Below are 13,968 nucleotides of genomic sequence, written 5' to 3'. Positions count from 1 at the left end.
TGGCAGAGAAGGCATTTATTACAGCAGACCCTCCGGGGTTGGCCGGCCAAGCACCCCCCAGCTGGGGGAAACCGAGGCACGGGTGCTCTCAGTGGTGGGGCAAGTGCAGGGGCAGGCGAGGCCGCAGGCCCAGGGCCTGGTCCACCTCACTGGGGGACCGCAGGCGGTGCCACTGGGTGCTGGGGCGCTGGGCACGGGCCAGCATGTCTGCCCAGTGCTGCAGGGGCTGGCCGGAGGCGCGGGCACCGAGCAGCACCTTCCCCACGGGCTGGGCCCGGAGCTGTGGGCCGCGGGCCCAGATGGCCAGCACCAGGTCCACACTCTGGGCGGAGGGAGGGTCCCCAGGCACGGGGGAGAGAGATGGGTGTCAGCTGGGCCCTGGCCCCGGGCCACCACCGCCCCTACCTCCCCGCAGCCCACCTGGACCTGGCTGACGGGCACTCGGAAGGTGAAAGGCTCGTTGAAGTATGGGGCCACCGTGCCCTTCCTCATGGACGTCCTCCGCTTTTTCCATTTCCTCTGGTTCAGCAGGAGCTGGACCTTCACATAGGGCTCTGGGCAGGCAGAGGGGGGATGGGGGGCACCGGGTCTGAGGGCTGAGTGGGGGCTCTGGACCTCAGCCCCCCGACGGCCGTACGCGGCTCACCTGCCAGCCCTGGGCTGAGGCCTCGGGCCTCCAGCACCACCACGGTTAGCCGGCCTGTGCCGGGCACGTAGCGCAGCGAGACGCACAGCTCCCCGCTCAGCTCCGGCTGCGGGTCGGCAAGAGCGGGCTCAGCCTGGGCCGGGGGTCCCGCCGTGCCTCTGGGCCTCCGCCTGCTCGGTCTCGGGGGTCAGCAGCCTCACCTCATCAGTGCCTGGGGGACCCAACTCGTGCCAGCACTCCAGGACGTGCCGCAGGTCTGTGGTGCCCAGAGGCAGGCGGAGCTCGCCCAGCGGCACGTGCGGGGAGAAGCGCCGGAAGGCCAGGAGCTGCACCCGCAGCGTGGCCCCGGGCAGTGTGGCCTGCGGGACCTGCGGGGCCAGGGCTGTGAGCCGGGACCCCCGGCCCGGCCTGGACACCCCCCACCCCCGCAGGCCAAGCCCCACCTGGAAGCTGCAGGTCTCCTCGAACACGGGGCTGAGCGTGCCCCGGTGCACCCGGGTCTCGCGCCACTGGTCAGCCTGGGTGGAGACGCTGACGCGGGCGTAGGGGTCTGTAGGGCTGCCGGGGTCCGGGGCCCTCAGGCCGGCGGCTTGCTTCAGGCCCACCCTGACCTGGGGGCAGCAGGGGCCTCAGCAGAGGTGCCCCCCATCGGCCCTGCTTCCCACCGCCCCCGCCACCCCCCACCACCCGGCAGCACGGCTGCCCTCACCTCCTGGTTGCTGCGGTGATACTCCAGGGAGAGCTGCAGGCGCCCCCACTGCTGAGGCCCCCCCGGGCCGGCCTCCAGGCTATCCACGTCCGGCTGCACCTGGGACGGGGAGGGAGACGCAGGGGCCAGGGGCGACGGGGCCTGCTGAGAGCCTGCCCTCCCCAGCCCTGAGCACCGCGGGGGGCAGTTCCACGACGCGGTTCGAGGCCCCCTTGCCCCCCGCCAGCCAGCAGAGGAATCTGCCCCAGCGTGGCGGCAGCCGCAGCACCGCCTCCCTCAAGAGCCTGCCGTGGCTCCCCATGGCCCGCAGGCCAACTCCCGGTTCTGGTCCTCAGGGCCCTTGGGCCCTGGTCCCAGCCGTCGCCCCCGGCGTCACCTTCCCCTTCACCCACTTCCCCCCTGCCCACAACCTCTGGCCAAGAGTGGCCCCGTCCTAGCCCTGAGCCCTGCCGACCAGGCATAGAGCTGGGCACCGGAGCAGGCGGCCGTGCCCGCTCCTCACCAGGTGGGTGGTGGTGGCACCCCGAGTACTGGCCAGGCCCACAGCCTCCTTGTCCCTGGGCTTTTTCCTACGGCGACGGCGGCAGCAGCAGATGGCACAGAGGAGACAGGAGACGATGAGGATGCCTGCTGCCCCAGCAACGGCAGCGAGTGCCCAGGGGGGCCCTGGGGGGGGCACAGAGGTGGGCTGGGCTGCCCCCACAGATGGCTGGTCCTCTGCCTGTCCACCCCCCAGCCCTCCAGGGGTCCCAGACTCACAGGGGATCCCGGTGATGAGGGATGGAACGGGCCCGGGCAGAGCCGTGGTGCCAGCTGGGGCCAGGGAGCCATGGGGGGCTGGCGGGGGCACCATCTTCCCGTCCTGCTGGCCTGGGGGAGTCGGCCGGAGAGCTGGGGTCACCTGTGGGGCTGGCCCCTAGGGCCCCCGCCTGCCACCCCATCTGCCCAGCTGCAGCCGGCACTGGGACTGCCTGGGCACGGAGGCGGCCGGGGTGGCTAGCGGCCAGCGCTCTGAGCGGAAGCAGAGGGCGGGCGGCGCTGGGCCCCGGCCAAAGCGCAGGCTCAGCTCCCACAGGCCCGGCCTCCTGGCCACCCTCCACCCCACCCCTCTAGCCCCCAGCCCCAGACCAGCAGACCAGCCCCATCCTCACTGGTTCTTGCCCACACAGCCCCCACCCCACCCCCTCGCTGCCCTGGAGGGCTGGCATCAGGCCTCCTCCTCCAGGAAGCCCCCCAGCTGACCCCCGTTCAGCTGCGGATGGATGGCTCCTGCCTAGAGGGTCTCCTCAGGGGCCCGGCTCCTCCATGTCCCCACCCCTCAGGGCCCACCACGTTGGTGGTCACACAAGGTGGATGTGCCCACTGTGGGTTCAGGGCCCAGGAGTGGTTTGGAAGCTCGGGCAGGGGGCTCTCAGGGGTTGGGGCTCTGCTGGGGTCACTGTGGGGAGAGCTGGGGGGTGGGGAAGGAGTGGGACCGGCTGCAGGTAGAAGCTCGTCGGAACAAGCCTGGGCTGAAGGTGCTTTCCTGGCACAGGCGCGGGGCCAGCGGGGCCTGGGGACGAGGGCGAGGTGGGGGGAGGTGGAGGCAGGGTGGGGCTGGGAGCGGCCGGAACATTCCTTGGGCGCTGACTCAGCTGCCCAGACTCGCCTACCTGCCTGTCCCCACCCCTGTCCCCTACCTGCCTGGGGCCCGGGAGGGAGCGCACCTGGCCGGGCTGGCCCCCCCACCGCAGCCAGGGAGGCCCCGTTCTCTGTGACCCCAGGCCCCCGGGCAGCTCTCAGGGCTCTGCTGGGAGCATGGAGCAGCTGGGGGCCCAGCCCAGCCCAGGCCGCTCCCTTGCCCAGGAGAGTCTGCGGCCCCTCGCCGTCTCCTAGCCCCTCCTGGCCTTGGGGGCCCGGCCAGACCTCCCCTTCCTGGAATGACCAGTTGCCCAGCCAGGGACCCCACTCCCCAAAACTTTTGCTGAGCATGGGGAGGGGTGAAAGGGAACGCCAGATCCCAGAGATGAACCCCACCACACACAACGTCAACACCCCCTCCCTGCTGGTCTGGGGGAGGCAGCCCCCCCACAGAAGAGGCCGGGGTCCTGTCTCCCAGGGCCCACAGCGTCCACTTCTCGAGGGGCTCTGCACCCCCACCCCTGGTGTCGTCTTTCACCGGGAAGCTGAGGCCCTGAGGCCTGCTGGCCCCCGAGGTACGTGGGACGGGGCCTGCCGGGGGACGTGGGCTCAAAGCCGGCTGAGAGTGGAGTCCCCAGAGCAGCCCGATTCAAGCACCCCCCGCTCCCCACGCAGGAGCCGAAGGTGGCTTCCTTGTACCCCGGAACTCAAGAAGCTTCATCCCCCTGACTTGGACCTCAGGATGAGCCGCTGACACAGAATCTCCTCCTGTGAGCGCACGTGTGTGCAAATGTGTGTGCCCCTCGCTCGGGCCCCTCGCGGCCCAGGCCTCAGGACACCCGGCTTGGGGCGGCCGGGACGGTGGGCACAGGGGTCGCTGGGCCAGTGCGGCCGGATTCCCTGCAGGGCCCCAGGGGCTGCCGGAAGCTGGGCTGGGAGGACCCCAGGGCCCCGGGGGTGCCGGCCTCTGGCTCTGGGGGGAGGGGGTGCCTGGGGGGACACAGGGTCCCGCGGGATGTCCAGGTCCCCGTGGAGGTCGGGGCAAGCGGCAGGCGGCCACCAGGTGGCGCCGTCCACTCCCTCGGCCCCAGCCTGTAGCGGTCTGTCCCCTGGCCAGGGGCTCCACGGTGGGCGCCCAGGAGCCCCAGGTGGGACAGACGGCCCCGGCCACTACTCCCGGCTCTCCCCCGATCCCAGTAGCTCCCCCAGCAGCTCCCCCAGCCCTCCTCGCCTAGGGCTGCCTCCTGGGAAGGAACTTTTTGGACAGCACCTTCCCAGTCCTCCAAAGGCCGGAAGTCCTGCTTGCGGTCTAACTTTGGTTGCCTATCTTCAGCAGCCCTGCTGGAGGAAACCCTCACTGGGTGTTTAGGCTATTTTTTTCCCAGGGGAGGGAGACACGCACCCTTCCTAAATCAAGCCCCTGCCCCGGGCACCCCTTCGGGGTCTCCCTCCCCATTGCTCAGTGGGTGCTGGCCCTGCCCTCCTCTCAGGCCAGATGGCCTCTTCCTGGCTGCCCGGGCTGCAGCCGCCAAGCTCTGCTCTGCTGGCCCCTGCCTAAAATGCCCCTCCCCTTCCCCATCCTGCTCAGCCTTCAAGGCCCATGTGAGCCCCGCCTCCTCCAGGGAGCCCTCCCTGGTCTCCCCAGCCCCCTCAGACGTGTCCTGCAGTTTCGTGCTGGATTCCACCCTGTGCCGAGCCTGGCTCCCCAGCCCAGGGAGGGACACTTATTACGGACTTGCTAGTCAACGCCTGCTGGAAGTCCTTCCTAAAGTCTAACTGGGATTTCTTGTGCTACCATGGAAGCAAATTTCTCCGGGCCCCTGCAGTCCTCCGGAAGAGCAAGATTTCCCCAAACGATGGGGTGGCAGCTCCCGCCGCCCCCCACAGTGCAGTGTGCTCTCACCTGATGGCGGCCGCCTCCTGGGGCCAGCCGGGCCTTGGGCCTGCCTCTCAGACCCTGGGCACCCAGAGCCGCCTGACCGCTCGGCTCCCACGGCTGGAGCAGGGCGTGCGCTCGGCCGCTGGCGACTGGGAAGTTCTTGGCCGGGAGAGGGTGGGGAGGCAGGCTGCGGGGAGCCCCACCTCGTGGCCGGAACTGCTGGCCCTCGGGAGCCAGGAACTCCCCGGAGGAGGATGGTCCCTCCCCGGGCCGAAGGCTGGATGCTGGGGTCCAGGCCCCCCACCAGGTCCCTCGGGGCTGGGGCAGCCCGAGTCCTACCAGGGGCTTTGCAAGTGGGTGACAGCCCACTGGGCTGACTTTTGGGTGGAAACGGAGGGCATGGCCTGGCCTGGACTCAGTCTGAGCAGAGTGGGAGGCCTGGGAGGGTGGCCTGAGTCACGGGGAATGCCTGGTTTGGGGGTCCCAGACCTCAGGAGGCCGAGCACACAGGGAGACAGGGTGCTGCCACCCGAGGTGCCCAGGGCAGTGAACGCACAGGGGCTCCATTGCCTGCCGGGGCCTGTGCTGTCCCAGCCCCCGGCACCCAGAGAACTCTGGGGGGTGACTCTGGCTTGGCCTCTGCCCCTGGCCGGGCTGGCCCAGTCCCCTCATTCCCCGTTTCCCCGTGAGCACCCTGCATCTGGGTGCCTGTGAGTGGTGGAGCAGAAGGCCTTGCTTTGGTCCAGCCTCAGTGTCCCCTGCTCTGAGCAGGGCCTGCAACCCCAGCCAGTCTGTCTGGATTCCAAGTCTCGCCCTTGTCCAGGCCCTCCCCAGGCCGGGGCGTCTCTCCGAACCCCTTATCCACGGCCGGCCACACGGACCAGGGCTGGTTAATGCTTAACGGAAGGCCTGGCCCAGCACGGCCGGCACTCGACGGGCAGGACCCTGGGAGCAAGCCTCTGCGCCCAGAGGACACTTTGGGACAACGGCAGGGGGGACGTGTGCACATGGTGAGCAGGCACCAGCTCCGCAGGCCCCGGCACGGCCAGTGGACACATCCCTGTGGAGACACAGGTCAGCCCTGTGCGGGGGCGAGCTCATCCCCCAGTCTGGCCGGCCCAGGCGAGCAGGGTTTATAAGAAGCGATAAAAGCAGAGGTGCCACAGCTGCCCGGGCACAATCAGGGGAAGGGGGGGGTGCAGCCGAAGGGGGCGGGGGGCCCCGAGCCTGGGGGAGACATGCGTGTGGGGCTCCCCAGGGTGGAGCCCGGTACTACGTGCGCCGTGTGTGGCTCTGGCCCTGCTGTGGGGGGCTTTGTGCCCTCCGTGGGCCCCGCGCGCCTGCGGGCAGGAAGGAGGAAACCACACGGAGCTGGCAGCCCCGGGCCGGCCCTGCATCCCCGCGAGGGCCTTGGAAGCGGCGGCTGCAGGAGGCCCTGGCACGGCTCCCGGACCGGGGTGCTTCCTGAGACCACCTGGGGAGGGTCTGAGGTGGGAACGCACGGGAAACGCTGCTCGCGGGGCCAGGGGCTGCTGGCCGGGGGTGGTGGCCGCCTGAGTGTGCTGACCCCGTCCACAGCCGAGGTCGGGGGCACCCAGCTCTGCACAGACCTCTGTGGTGTGGGGTGCTCTGAGCCCTCTCTGTGGCTCAACCTGTGTGCAACCATTCACCCTTAATTTAGACTGTCCACGCCCTCTCCATCCGGGGAGGCTGCCCCCGTCACCGAGGCATGCGGGGAGGCTGCCCCCCAACACCCAGGCATGTGGGGAGGCTGCCCCCGTCACCTGGCCCTGGGGGCTCAGTCCCTTGGAGGTGAGTCCTTGGGCATTGACTGCCTTTTCTGAGAACCTGGGCTCTGTGTCTGACTCACCTGAATAACTGGGTGAATCATGCCCCATTCATCTCAAATCTGGGCCCACATCCGCCAGCCTCAGAACCCCTGGGCAGCCTGAGACCTGCCCCTTGAGTGACCAGTGCTGCAGGCCCTGAGTCGGAGAATGGGGGTCCTCTGTCATCTGGGCATCAGGGTCCCTGCAGGACAGCCCCTGCCCTGGTCTCTGGGTCCCCGGTGGCCAGTGCCTCGTTTCTGCCCAGCTTGGGGGGCTCTGAGCTCAATCTCCTGGGTCTCGGTCTCCTGCACCCCTGCCCCTGGCCTTGGGGTCTCTGTGTGTCAGGGCCCCCTGCTGTCAGACCATCTGGAGGAAAGCAGCCTTTGTCCTGCTGCTCTGAAGATCGGAGGGACACACCTGTCACCTGCGTGTCTGCACCTTCTCCCTGTGTCTGGCCTCACGAGCCTGAGCATGGGGCACTCTGTCCTCGGGCCACCAAGGCACCTGAGCAGCCTGTGCCCAGCTGGTGCTGCCCACCGAGGCGCTGCACGTAGGCTGTGTCCTGGCCGGGGCAGCTGGGGGCACCACGTTTCTGTGGTTTGAACACCCCACGCCCGGCCCATGTGCCCCATTCAGCCTCGCCTCGGCTCTGTGGGCCATTCCCGGGGGACAGGCCAGCTGCTGGAGAGCACTCACCGCGCCTGCAGGGAGCCAAGCCCTCACCCCGGCCACCCGACTTCGGGGTGCTGTGCTCCCCGTCACCGAGTGTCCGCCCACCCTGCCGCCTCTCCACCATCTGCACGCCTTCTTCTCGGGGCTGGAGCCATCCCCATTCCCTGGAAAGCCAGGGCGGCCTCCAGGCCATCCGAGCCCCTCAGCACTCACAGGGGCTGGACACTGCCCACATGACAATGCCAGCAACGTGCACCCTGTGACTGAGACCGGGGACCTGGCACCCCACTTGTCTGGGTGTCTGGGCACCCCCCTGCCCCCCAGATCTCTGTGTCTGGGATTCTGGGACCGGGCGGTCTCAGATTCTTCCAACTGAGGGGCTGCGCCCCCAGTGCCCTGTTGTGCCAGCACTGTGTGGCTGCTACCCCCTCATCTGGGTTTCTGGGTGCCATGTACCCCGAAGCAGCGGAGAGTCTGGGCATTTGCATCTGTCTGCAAGGCGTCCACCACAGTCACTGAGCATCGCAGGGTCTGCCCCTCAGCCCCCCGACAGGCTAGGAGCCAGGTGTCCCCTACCCGGCATCCATATGCTGGGAATCCCCGTTTCCCCCCATCCCCGGACCCCTGCCCTTGACTGCCAGGCCCCGGGACCCCTCAAGTTTCTCGCCCTGACCTCACTGAGTGTCTGGGCAGTGTTGACCCCACTCCTGCAAATGGCCAGGTGCTCAGCACTGGGACCATCACCCTAATAGTTGCCCTGCTCCCCAGTTCCCAGGGCCAGCCCCACCCATCAAAGTTCCCCACACCTTCCCATCCCGGGGCCCCCATCTTCAGGTCCGAGGGCAGCCTCGCCGGGTGTGGACCCTCTCACGTAGGCCCTGGGCGGGGGCCGGGCCCCCGGGTGGCCCGTTCCAAATTCCACCACGTCGTTGGACACCGCGCACCCCGTTCGTGGGCGCCTGGGCTGGGTGGACCCCATTCATCCTTGTTTGGGGTCTCTGGGCCTTAGTCACCGCGGCGCCGGGCGGGCTGCGCCTCCCCCGCCCAGGTTTCAAAGACGGTCTGTGCGCCGCGCGGCTGCCGGGAACGCGCCTCCGCCGGGCGCACATTCCAGGGCTGGCGCGGGGCCAAAGCAAACCCCGGGCGCCGGAGCCGCCGGGCGGGCGGGGAGCGACGTGGGGTGATGGGGAGGGGAGTGGGGTCCCTCGGTTTGGGGAGAGGCGATCAAAGCCTTCCCTACGCGGCACCACCCTCAAGCCGAGGGAGGCGGGGGTCTGGGCCCCCCAGCTCGTGACAGACGTGCCCTGGGCAGGCCGGCAGGGGCACCTGGGCACGGGGCGGGCAGTGGGGGAGAGGCCGCTTCTGGGGGCGCACACCCTGCCCCTTGCTTGGCTCCCTTTCGGGGTGGCGCTGGCTGGGCCAGTCCTGAAGCCAGCTCGCGCCTTCCCCAGGAGTGCAGGAGGGTGGCGGGGAGAAGCCCTTGTCCATGGCGATTTCAGGGTGTCGGAGTTGGTCCAGCTTTCCAGAAGCCCACATGTGAGAGGGGAGCTGGACCCCGCAGTCTGGGGCCCCTGTGCGGGCAGGGAAGTGGTCCAGGGTCTTGGAGGAGTGGGGCTGGCTCGGATTCCCTGGAGCCCCTCGGAGACCCTCTCTGGGGATCGCCGGGAGCTCCCGCACCCTGGGTCTGGGGGCTGGGGGCAGGTCTGCTCCACCGGCCATCCTGAGGGTGTTGCTAAGTCGTGGAAGGGCCCCCTCAGAGCCGCCCTGTCCTGGGCCTGTCCCGGGAGCCACCGGCTCTGTCCCAGGCACTAGGTGATGGCAGGTCTGGGCTGGCTGTGTCCCTGGGAGCCGAGGGCTGGGACACTGGGATGGGGGGGCTGACGGTGCCCTGGGCACCCGGCCCCCAGCAGTGCTCACCTTGACTCCGGGCTCCCTGCCTGCCTGGCCCGTGGCCACCCACTCCGGGCCGGACCCTCCTGCACCCACCGCTGCCCCTACTCCCCGAGGGTTCGGTCCCGGTACCCTGCCTGCTTGGAGCTCTTGCCTGCACGATTGTTGCAGGGGACCCCCTTTTTGGATAAAATCTGCTGCCCCCGACCTGCACAGAGGTCTCTGGACGAGAGCCCATTCCTGACAGAGCCCCCCAGGGCTGCCTGCAGGGGATTCAGCTTCTGGCGGGTGGCAGGGGTGGGGAGGGGAGGGTCTTCGAGGGCCTGGACCGCACCCTCCATCCATCATCCCTCCATCCCTCCATCCATCATCCATCCCTCCATCCACCCATCCATCCATCATTATCCCTCCATCCCTCCATCCCTCCATCCCTCCGTCATTATCCCTCCTTCCATCCATGGGGTCCACTGGTCTCTCTCATGTTAGCCGGGCGTCCCGGGCCCCAGCCTCCCCACAGACCCTGACCTCCTCACCTGCCTCCTCCCGACGGGCTGGACCAGGAGCCCCAGTGACTCAGAATCCAGGAAAAGGCCGGTGCTGCCCCTCCACCCCAGTGGGGACTCGGGATCCTGGGCCCAGGACCCCGCTGCGACAGAGTGGGGTGCACAGGCGGCCCTTGGGCCCCAGAGGAGGCCGACCCCGTGCCGGGCTGGAGACTCCACTGGGCATCTGGGGGTGCTTCCCCAGGGAGGGCCCAGGTCAGACCTCAAAGGCCGAGGGGCATTTGCTGGTGATAGAGGTGGGGTGTGGGGGGCACAGGGAGGGTGGACGGGGATGGAGGGGGTGCAGGGTGACAGAGGAGTGTGGAGAGGGGATGGAGACGGGCAGAGAAGGGTGGGGGGATGGAGGAGGACAGGGGAGCAGAGTGGGATGGAGGGGAAAGGAGAGGGAGAAGGGGGTCAGAGGGGGTGGGGTAACGGCGGGGGAGGGGGCAGCCGGTGGGGGGCAGCCGAGGCGGAAGGAAGAGCAGGTGCAGAGCACGGAGGCAGGAAAGGCAGATCCAAGCCCCCCCCACCCCCTGCACAGCCCCTCCCTCGGCCTTGGTCTCCAACGGGCACCCTGCTGGGTCCACGTGCCGCCTGCCCACCTGGTGCCAGCAGGTAAGTGACACGGCAGGGGCAAGGAGCAGGACGCGGAGGCAGCTGGCTGGGGAGGCAGACTCTGCACGTCCAGGGACCGTGGAGGGGCCAGGCCGGGCACCCCCCACCTGCCCAGCGCATCCTGCAGGGAAACCCCCTCGGGTCTGCGGCTCTGAGGCCTGGGAGGGGGTGGGGGCTGCTGGCTCAGGGGCTTCTCCACGCCTGGGGCCACCTCCATGGTGACCCCGTCGCTGGCTGCTGTGGCCAGAGGCCGGCCCCGCTCTGGTCATGCCAAGCCACCCCTTTAGCTTCATGGTCCGGGGCGTGGGGGCTGGGGAAGGCCCCCCGCCAAGTGTCTCCCCCAAACTCACTCCCCATCCCCTGGAACCCTGGTGAAATGGGCGTGGGTCCAGGCCCATGTGTGGGTCCTGCCCTTTGGGCCTGAGTCCTGGTACCCCCAGGGCTGGCTGCACTCTGGCCACCTTCGGGTCTGATGGTGTCTCCTCACCTGTGGATGTGTCTGGCTGCAGGTCTTAGGGCCGGATGGGTCACCTCACTGTCCTCCTCTTGAAAATTCCCCAGGGCCTGTTCACGAGTGGATGAGTCACCACCAGGAAGGTAGTGACAACGGTGGCTGGGGCATCGTGGCTCTTCCTGACAGTGCATGCTCATGCAGACACACGGTGACTGTGTATCGGCCTGTGGCCACGTGTCTGTCTTCGTCCTCTGTTCTATCAATCGATCATCTGTCTCTCTCTGTCTCTTTCTCTATAGATGTTTCAATGTATGTACGTATGTACATACACATCTATGTATCTATCTCTCCATCCACCCATCCACTCATCCATTATCCAACCATCCATCCACCCATCCCTCCATCATCCATCCATCATGCATCCCTCCAAACATTATCCCTCCATCCCTCCATCCATCCATCATCCATCCCTCCATCCACCCACCCATCCATCCCCACCCATCCATCCCTCTATCCACCCATCCTTCCCTTCCTCCACCCATCCCTCCCTCCATCCACCCATCCATCCCTCTATCCATCTGTTTTTCCCTCCCGTGTCTGAACCAGAGCTCATGATGGCCCACGCTCTGAGGGGGTATATTGTAGTATTCATGATGCCCAGAGGACAAACCAGGGTGGACTCAGACCACGCCAGTGTGAGCCTGTGCACAAGGCCTCTGCTGGCCTAGACGCTGCCCATGAGGTGACCACCGTCAAGCCTACATGACCCAGAATGGGGCCCCCAAGGCCTCAGTGCCCCAAGACAACTCTTTTGGGTAAAATGATGATGGCTCATTGGCCAAGGGGCCATGGGAATCCCTGTAACCAGGTGCTGGGGAGCACACAGGTCAGCTCGGCCAGCAGCAGGTCTCACCAAGACCCTCTAGAAGGCTGGAACCAGAACATACAGACCCACAGCAGGACACGACCCCAGGCAGAATGGGGCTTCCATTCGTGGAGGGGGTGACGCTGTGGCTGGAGGCTTTCCTGATCCGAGCTGGGTTCCTCTCCAGGGGCAAGGGCAGGGGGTGGGGTGGGTCTCAGGCTCCTTCGGGCCCTTCTCCTTGAGGCACCTCTGCCCAGGCTGTGAGGGGCAGTTCCCCCATGCTGCCCTCTGCACACACACCCCACTGCCAGGAAACTCCAGCTTAACAATCCCATCACCAAGGGTATGGGTGAGGGTCCCTGGTTGCAACAACACAAACAGGCCCATGCTGACACAAGCCGGGGAGGGGAGAAAAGGAGGCATTTTCTGGGAGCGGGGGTGGGGGAGCAGCAGGACACGGGGAATGGACAGAGCCCTCGGACGCGGCTGCCAGATGAATGACAGTCCATTTGGGGCCATCTTGTCTATCAATCAGTCCCCTCCGTCGTCCCCTTGGTTGACCCACGTTCCCGGGAGTGTGTGGCCGATGGGTGGCCACCATGGAGGAGGCGCTGATTCTGGAAGGGAAGGAGGTCTCTGCTCCAAGGATCAGGGGAGGGGACACTGGGCAGGTGCATGCCAGCTGAGCTCTCCAGCCCGCGGGCACCTCCGGCAGCCAGAAGACCCAATGCCCTGTTGGAACCAGCGGCCCCCCGGGGGTCTCCCCATCCATGCACCCCCCTGCTGGACGTCGACACCTTCCTTGTTTGCGCCCGGCCCCCTGCTTGGGACTGCACCAGGACCGATGGCGAGGGGAAGCTGCCAAGGCCGCCACCTGGCTTTTCCTGGAGACTGCAGCCCCCAAAGTCCATTCCACGGCCATTCTAGCCCCGGGGAGGGAGTGGTGCTTCAGCGGCTCCACCTTTGGGCCCCGGCTGGCACCAGCACTGGGTGTAGGTGTCGGTCCGGTTCAGATTGAGCGACGGCAGTGATGACATCAGCAGCCTGAAGACCTGGGGCGTTATTTCACTTTGTAGCATCACCGCCCTGCCCCCCAGTGTCCACCCAGCTTGCCTCTCCATCGTGCCCAGCCTGGGGCCCAGACACTGGGGTCAAAGGTGGCCATTTCCACTCTCCAAGCACCATGGGAAGGAAGGGATGAAGAAGAGGGCAAAGGGCCAAGCAAGGCTGCCGCTTGGGCGGGGCCCAAAGTGACTGCTGGCCTCTTTGGCTTGTGACCCACTGGCCAGAACCAGGCCACCTGACCATCTCCAGCTGCAAGGGGTGGCACTGTGGCCATGATCCAGGAAGGCCATGCTGGACAGCTGGACGCTCAATGACCACGGAGGACAGGAAGACGAACGTAGGGGTTCCACTAGGAGCCTCTCGCTGTTAAACTGGGTGAGCTCTGACCTCTTCCCCCTCCCCACCCAAGCTCAGTAATGGGAAGGGGGTGCTCAGGAGTGGGGGGCTGTGTCCTTCAGGTCCTCTGAGAAGCAGGAGCCCTGGCGGGGTTGGTGGAGGGTACGAGAGATCTGAGGGGCAGGAGGGGGGCCATGGCCTGTGAAGGACAAAGCTGGTGGGAGCCAGTGAGGGTGGGGGATCCTTAGCCCACGAGGCAGCTCTGGCTCCAGGGAAGGAAGGACGACTGGGCAGGGAGATGGCAGCGGGGTTGAAGCTCAGCTCTGAGCTCAGGTCCTCGAGCCAAGGCCCGTGTCCTGTGTGGAGGCCTGTGGGGAGCCTGGGGTTGGCTGGGGGTCCCGGAACGCAGAGTGGACCGCCCGGGGCAGCAGCTGAGGCTGTCAGGCCGGGAATCCGGGCAGCGTGTTCCCCAACCAGCATAACCTGCTCCCCTCAAGGCGCACGTCTCCTTCTCCACACCGATTTGGGTATCAGCTGTCTGTGGTTCCCACGGCTGTCCTTCCTGAAACCTGGAGGAGGGCAGGTGGGTGAAGCTCAAGCCCTGTCACCACAGTTGGACTTGGGGCCACGAGATCCTCGGCAGCTCCCGTGTCCTCCGTCCCCTCTAAGCTCCTCCTTGCTCACCTCGGCAGGTGTCGGTGCTTTGTGGTTTAATTATGTCCTGTTCACTGTGAACCAAGTGGAAACGATAAAGTGTTTTGCAGAAAAAAATAAAGACATGTTCAAGTTCTAACCCCAGTCCCAAGAATGTGACCTGGTTTGGAAACAGGTCTTTGAGGGTTT

At 67.1% G+C, this 13,968-nt stretch overlaps 1 protein-coding gene across 1 annotated transcript; it reads right to left on the bottom strand.

The window, feature by feature from the left end:
• On the bottom strand, positions 1-5,250 carry SYT8 (synaptotagmin 8). The gene is made up of 9 exons (XM_037840633.1): positions 4,879-5,250; positions 2,115-2,225; positions 1,858-2,021; positions 1,356-1,454; positions 1,090-1,257; positions 847-1,014; positions 647-752; positions 421-554; positions 1-322 (listed from the first exon to the last, which is right to left on the bottom strand). Exons 2-9 carry the CDS (start codon positions 2,206-2,208, stop codon positions 89-91), a joined length of 1,167 nt encoding a protein of 388 aa, XP_037696561.1. The 5' UTR covers positions 2,209-2,225; positions 4,879-5,250; the 3' UTR covers positions 1-88.
• Between the last annotated feature and the right edge of the window lie 8,718 nt (positions 5,251-13,968).

The sequence above is a fragment of the Choloepus didactylus genome, chromosome 6 (assembly GCF_015220235.1).
Source record: "Choloepus didactylus isolate mChoDid1 chromosome 6, mChoDid1.pri, whole genome shotgun sequence".
In the NCBI taxonomy this organism is placed as follows: domain Eukaryota; kingdom Metazoa; phylum Chordata; class Mammalia; order Pilosa; family Megalonychidae; genus Choloepus; species Choloepus didactylus.
The sequence above is the reverse complement of the archived record's forward strand: the minus strand, read 5'-3'. Positions and strand labels throughout refer to the sequence as shown.